Genomic DNA, 6,775 nt, shown 5'->3' on the forward strand with positions numbered 1-6,775 from the left:
CCAGTGGGGCTGCAGAGACCATGCTGGAATCACTTGTGTTCCTCATTCTGGGAGTTGGCAGGCTCAGGGAGGACCAGCTTATATATGTAGAGACCAGAGAAAACCTGTTTTTCATAATATAGGACCTTTAAAACTGAGAAATTGATGTGAAACTTGTTGGTGTAAAAGACAAGGAGTGTGACCAGTACCACACCAGTACCCGGTACCACACCAGTACCCAGTACCACACCAGTACCACACCGGTGGCAGTACAACCAGTCTGTGTTCCCACACACTGCAGTCTGTTCTCTGTTTTAAACTCACTGTTTTGTGTCACAGCTCAGATTATATGATCACAGACACATTAAAACATGATATATTAATTTTGTACTTCCAGGTCGTCGCTCATCACTCAGAGAACATGACCTCACTGCAGCCCATGAATACAAATCTGTCATTCTAAACATTCTTTTGTTCAAATACTGTATGCTTTTATCGTGAAAGTCATCCTGGATGCTACCAGTTTTAGTTTTTCACTTCCTGACACATGAATCACCTGAGAAACACCTGAGGGGGTGTAAGTGACACCTGCTGGTGAAATATTAATTTGACCACCAGAAAGTAAGAATCTGCCCAGCTCAGGACGCTGTGGTGCTTTAAATCCATGCCGAGCTGGATAAAAGATGACAGGCACCACAGGAGAGGCTGGGTCAGTGTCTGTGTAGATGCTACATGTTAGCATGTGTTGTTTGCTTCTCAGCTACTTTACTCTGTCAAACATTGTTTGTTGCTTGCTTTTCTTCGTGCTCATCACCATTCGAGCCTCTTCGCTCTGTGGAGCTAAAGTATTAGCTACGTCTTTGCTACGCTCCGGGTGTTAGCTCTCTCTCTCCAGTAACCCACACGTACAAATACACACATTTGCAGTGACACATACACATCATCTTATGAGCGACTTGTTGGAGGCTCATGGTTAATGACCGCGCCGTCACATTAGATACGTGTCCTGAAGTTTCACCACAAGCTGGAACAACGTCTTGTGTTTGTTCAAGCCTCGCGCAGCTTTCAACATTCTGTGACATCATTTCCAAGAGATGGTGTCGGCCATCTTGGCTCTTTCTTCGTCTTATTGACACACACACACACACACACACACACACAAACACAGAGCACACGCTTGTCGGTGAGTCTGTCTTAGTCTTTTAGTTTCATATTTTAGCTGCTGTGGTTGAAAAATGTATTTTTGTTGATACTACTGATGTTATTGACAATTTGCTGAGTTGTATTCTTGTACAGAGCAGTTTTCTTGATTATTTTGTGCATATGTTTTGCGATTTTAACCCTTTCCTTCACTGTTTCTTTAATTGTAAATAATTTACACATATTTAAATTGACCATTCTTTTAGGACTGTTTTGGTCTGGTTATTGGTCCCAGCTTCAGGGTGGTGCCCTACTTATAATTTAATTCTAAATAATTTAATTTTAATTATAACTATCAATAATTATTCATTTCCAGTAAACACCAATTCTGACATGTCACATTTGACTTTTTGTCAAAGACATCTGTGTATTGTGTTAATATCTACTGAAGTTAGCATGCTAACAGCTAGCTCCAGCCCTGAAACCTCTTTCCCCCGTCGTCCAAAGCTCCTGTGATTGCAGAGCAAACACAACAGTCCCCTGGTAGTCTGTCTAGGTGCACGGCAAACAAGCTAACAGTAGCTATACTCATGGTTGTATAAAAAGCATACAGTTTGTTCAGACCCTGATGGGATGAGGTTTGAAGCTGCTGTAATATTCAATCATAGCTTCAACTTTTCTCGTAAGAATTTGCCACCTGACAATATGGGGCAGCGTATCACAGATATGCTAACTGCTGTTAACTGTAGCTGCCTTAGCTGTTTATCTCAGTTAGCTGCGCAGCCAGTGGTTCGGACTGGGAGCTCAACGACCAGCAAAATGTTGATGTTGACACCATTAGCACAGGAGCTCTGGACCAGAACAGACCGGGGCTAGCTGGTTAGCTGCTAACCTCAGTTTAAAAACACAGGGAATAAAGATCTTGATGTCAGAACTGCTTTTTTTTCTCTGTGTGTCTTCATGAGCAGCAGCACAACACAGAAATCATCAGGGTTCTTTCACTGTGACATCACGGTGACATCACAGGATGATGTCAGTCTCATGGTTCTCGTCTGTGTTATCAATAACACTTTTAAAGTGGCAGTCTGTAGTTTCAGGAACAGACTCCAAACTCAAATATTCACAATATAAATTAGGTAAAAACACAAACTTTGTCCATCAGTCAATAAACAAGATGTTCTCAAAGGAAACACTCTTTGAAGCTAGAAAGGTGGCAGAGTCCGCCACATATAAACAAAGTAAAACAGGATGAAACGTGTTTGTTTATTCAGTCATAAAAATGAGTAAGTGAAGTTTTTTCTTTCTTGAATCTGGAATCATTCCAGATATTATCCGGACGAACACAGAATAATCCAGAATACAGAACAATAATCTCAGAGGAACTAAAGTGATGCTAACTTCAGTTGGCTACAGACGTCATCCTGCAGCTACATCCAGAGCAACAACTGTTCTGCCTCCTTCCTTCAGGACATGATCACAGAAATGTGGCCCCAAAAACTAAAGAGTTACAAAACAAAACAAAAGAAATAACAGATTTTTGTGTTCAGAATGTGAAACATTAGAGACACAGTCACACCAGGAAGAGTCTGAGTGGAGTTTACGTCTGCGTCCTCTCATCAGAGTCACAGCTGAAGGTTTGGTGACCTTGTGTGAAGAGCTGGTAGGCTAACGGCTAACATGCTAGCCATCTGGGAATGTAGTACATAGAACCAGCCACAGTTGCTGTTAGCTGTTACCAGTTAGCTCTCAGCTGATTTGCTACAACAGCATCATCCATTTTGGACTGTCCTGCTCTCCATCCAATCAGAGGACCGATCTGTCAGGCCAGCTTTCTATTGGTCAATGGCACTTATTCTAAGACTCAACATTCCCCAAAGTTAAACTCATCCTCTGGTCTGAGATCAGTGTGGGGTCTGTGAGTGGCCGTGTTGCATTGTGGGTGATGTAGGCAGCAGGTTTGTTTATTTCATTGATGTCAGTCCTCAGACTTTGATGCTGCTGGGTTTGGATCCTCTTCTTCGCCTGCTTGCAGGTGTCATCACCTGTGATCGTGACATCACTGAGGTCCGGGTCATCAGCGGTGACCTGGGTACCAGTGTTAACCAGTTCCTCTGCTGCGGCGGCGGCGTCAGCACCGATCTCTGTGTTCCTGGCATCAATGGCGGCACCGTCTCTTCCACTGCTGCCACCTTGACAGTGTTCTTCCCATACAGCCTCCTCTCGTACTGCAGCAGCTGCTCCCAGAAGCCGGCGTTCAGCCTGACGTAGGGTCGGCTCTCCTGGACCCAGCGGTGCGCCTGGCACAGCGTCACCGCTCTGTAACGCATCAGGTACGCCATCACCAACGCCGGTGAGCGGCTCATACCGGCGGCACAGTGCACCAGTGTGCCTCCTGCACGGTTGCCATGGATACGCTCGGCCACTCGGTCGAAGTGGTCTCCGAGGCGGGCGCTGGGCAGGTCAGAGACAGGAACCCGCACACACTCCACCCCCTGGTAGGCGGGGCAGGCGTGGTTGAGCGTGGCGTTAACGATCAGGGTGATGCCTTTCTGTGACACCAGGGCGGCGTTGAGGGGGGCGTCGGCCCCGCTGAGGAACAGGGTGGGCGTGATCTGAGAGAGCGACATGACGCCAATCTGTCAGGAAACATTGGCAGTGTTAATATGTTTCTGAGGACCAAGCAGCAGCTGAGTGTATAGACACTGTTAGCCTAGCATAGCACAAAGACTGTTAGCCTAGCTCCATCAAAACAGAAAAGAAAAAAACACCTTCAAATCTCCCTGACACACCGACTGGCCTCGAGGGACCAGCTGTAGCTCCGACACCATGACGCGTCTGCAGCCGACCAATAACTGACAGACAGAGAGTTGGAAGGTTTAAGTTGCGTGCATGAACCTCTTGTCCAGCATCTTTTTTATACACTAGCGCCACCTGCTAATTTGCATCTCGCGCAAGCACAGAACATTCACGCTACTGTGGAGCTGGCAGCACGTCAAGGTGGTGGGTTCAATGCAACTTTTCTGCTGAATGGGTCAGACAAGAGGCAACAGAGTGGTCGGATAAAGGCAGCTGGCTGTTGGTGTCAGTCTGGGCGGTGTGTGGGGCCTTTACAGTTCCCCCTGCTTCCATTGCTAAGCTAGGCTAACCACACCCTGGATCCCCAGACAACAGACTGAAGATCAGACTGTGTGTGTGTGTGTGTGTGTGTGTGTGTGTGTGTGTGTGTGTGTGTGTGTGTGTGTGTTACCTGTTGCCTGGTCACTTCCTTCACTTTGTGTTTGGTTGTTTCTTCCTCTGATCACAGCTCTGAATGAACACACACACACACACACACACACACACAGATGATACCGTAGAAGGCTGTGTGTGTCCGTCAGCCAGCCAATCACCTGAAGGGTTAAATTTAGTGCAACAGCTGAAAACTGGTCCTGAAGTCATGTGACTGATTATAAAATAACACACACACACACACACACACACACACACACTTTGCTGTATTTTGTCGATTGATTAGTAATCACTAACAATAACAACAGTCTCTAAAATGAATAAAAGTCATGATGACTCATGAGGAGCTGATGGATTCGGGGTGTTATTTCACTATAATACTTCATCTTACCATTGTGTTTGGGTTTATAACATGTTTTCTGTTGAATATATAAACATACAAGTGATGATTAACAACATTATATAATATGACTTCAGTATAAAGCTTTAATATTCATTTGAAATGATGTGATTGTTTGAGGTCCGGAAACTGAGATGTGATTCTTCTTCTGTCCTGCGGGGGGCGGCGGAGAGCAGCCGGAAGTCAGAGAAGAAGAAGTCCAGTCTGCTAACAGTTAGCCTGTTAGCTTCCTCCGTCATGGCGGAACTGAACCGGCAGCTCCAGGAATACTTGGCTCAGTCCAAAAGTGGCGGCGCGAAGACCATCTCCCAGTCCAGCTCCAGCACCACGGTGGACCTAGACGACCCGGAGCCGGTAGATGGCAGCTGGTTCGGACGCTGGTCGAGCCGGTGGCCCGGGAGCAGCGGCGGCACTCCGTCCGGCCACAGCTCCAGCGGAAACAGCTTTTCTTGGCCGTGGTCGGCCGAGCCGGACCCCTGCCTGCCGGGCCTGAGCCGGCGGCAGCGGCTGGTGGCCTTCGGGGTTTGCGTGTCGTTCTCCGCGCTGTGTTTCGGGCTGTCGGCGCTGTACGCCCCGCTGCTGCTGCTCTACGCCCGCAAGTTCGCCCTGCTCTGGTCGCTCGGTTCGCTGTTCGCCATCGCTGCGGCGGCGGTGCTTCGCGGCCCCAGCAGACTGGCCGCCGGCCTGCCCACCTCCCCCGGAGCCGCGCTCTACCTGTGCGCCCTGGGGGGGACTCTGTACGCGGCGCTGAGCCTCCACAGCACCGTGCTGACCGCACTGGGAGCCGCCCTCCAAGTCACCGTCATCGTCGGGTACGTGGTGTCGCTGCTGCCCGGTGGCAGCGCCGGGATCCGCTTCATGGGAGGAATGGCGGCGTCTGCCATCAAAAGGACCGTCACCGGGAAAACTATGCCGATCTGACCGGGGACTGAGTGTCAGACAGCGGCCAGATCTCAGACGCATGGCTGCTGCGGGTCTGTCGGTACATTCCTCCGAGCCTGGTGACTATCGATCACTGGCTGCTGGCAACAGATATTGATCAGGCTGATCCTGTAGAACTGAGACCCGCAGGACTCAGACAGCCTGCTGCTGCTCACACGACCAAAGTTTAAAACATGAACCTGAAAAACTGTGAAACTTTATTTTCTGATGGATTGTTGATTAATGACATTAACTTAAATGTATGAGACCAGTCTGTAATACAGGAAACGCAAAACTAAACGTTTGGTTTCACCTGTGACCTGTTGGTGCCTTATAATTATTATCATAATAATAGTAATAATAATAATAATAATAATAATAATGTTATTAAAGTCTGTCAGAACAGCTGTGATGAGTTGAGAAGTACTTTCCTTTAGACATGTAGAAAAACCAGTAACACATCACCAGACTCCATTAACAAATGTGGTGATTTAAGAGTTGAGTTAAAACAGTTAAAACTTTATAACGTAGTGAAACTGTGTCTCTGACAGATTCTGACTCATTGTGTCCTTGTTGTAAATTCAGCATTAAATGTTTCAGCTGAAGTTGTTTGTCTCCTTGTAAAAAGTGTCAGTTTGTGGCAGCATGTCTGTACCAGCCTGTCTGCTTCTGTGTCTAAAGTGCTAAAGTCTTACCTGCCAACATTGATCAGCGGTTTGAACACACTGTTTACACTGATGTCACCATTTACACTCCATTTACAAAAGAAGAAACATTTTATTGATCTAAACATGTCACATGTTACAAAGACACTAAACAGAAACAATATAGGCGACTTCTTTGTCCCCGTGGAGAAAGTCCCCAGACTCCCTTAACAAATGTGTCAGTTTAGTGAGTTGTTGAGTTGGAGACACTTTATAAACTCTGTGAAACTCTGTCTCTGACTCATTCTGCATTATTTGGACCTTCTTGTTAATCCAGCAAATATTCTACTTGAACTTATTTCTGTCTTTGAGTAGAAACATGGAGTCTGTTTGTCTCAGTGATGGACGGGCTTGTTTCATTCAGAGCAGGAAGTGACATCACATCAGTGAGGCGATGTTACAT

At 46.9% G+C, this 6,775-nt stretch overlaps 2 protein-coding genes across 3 annotated transcripts; one reads left to right on the forward strand and one right to left on the reverse strand.

The window, feature by feature from the left end:
- Positions 1 to 2,368: 2,368 nt before the first annotated feature.
- Positions 2,369 to 4,697, reverse strand: si:ch1073-184j22.2 (dual specificity protein phosphatase 18). Of its 2 annotated transcripts, none has more exons than XM_037083425.1 (2): positions 4,367 to 4,697; positions 2,369 to 3,755 (listed from the first exon to the last, which is right to left on the reverse strand). In XM_037083425.1, exon 2 carries the CDS (start codon positions 3,744 to 3,746, stop codon positions 3,102 to 3,104), a length of 645 nt encoding a protein of 214 aa, XP_036939320.1. In that variant the 5' UTR covers positions 3,747 to 3,755; positions 4,367 to 4,697; the 3' UTR covers positions 2,369 to 3,101. The 2 variants fall into 2 exon arrangements, with proteins under 2 accessions (XP_036939320.1, XP_036939319.1); XM_037083424.1 differs by lacking the exon at positions 4,367 to 4,697 and adding an exon at positions 3,888 to 4,291.
- Positions 4,698 to 4,949: 252 nt separating this feature from the next.
- On the forward strand, positions 4,950 to 6,159 carry sft2d3 (SFT2 domain containing 3). Its single transcript, XM_037083426.1, has one exon. The coding sequence runs from the start codon at positions 4,985 to 4,987 to the stop codon at positions 5,666 to 5,668; it is 684 nt and encodes a 227-aa protein (XP_036939321.1). The 5' UTR covers positions 4,950 to 4,984; the 3' UTR covers positions 5,669 to 6,159.
- The last annotated feature ends 616 nt before the right edge of the window (positions 6,160 to 6,775 follow it).

This window comes from Acanthopagrus latus, chromosome 21 (genome assembly GCF_904848185.1).
Source record: "Acanthopagrus latus isolate v.2019 chromosome 21, fAcaLat1.1, whole genome shotgun sequence".
Taxonomy (NCBI): domain Eukaryota; kingdom Metazoa; phylum Chordata; class Actinopteri; order Spariformes; family Sparidae; genus Acanthopagrus; species Acanthopagrus latus.

Excerpts from the sequence above, each read along its gene's own strand:
- si:ch1073-184j22.2 (XM_037083424.1), bottom strand. The coding sequence starts at position 3,947 with ATGGTGTCGGAGCTACAGCTGGTCCCTCGAGGCCAGTCGGTGTGTCAG. Across the intron at positions 3,756-3,887 it reads TGTGTCAGGGAGATTTGAAG|ATTGGCGTCATGTCGCTCTC; the intron begins GTGTTTTTTTCT and ends GTTTCCTGACAG.
- sft2d3 (XM_037083426.1), top strand. The coding sequence starts at position 4,985 with ATGGCGGAACTGAACCGGCAGCTCCAGGAATACTTGGCTCAGTCCAAA.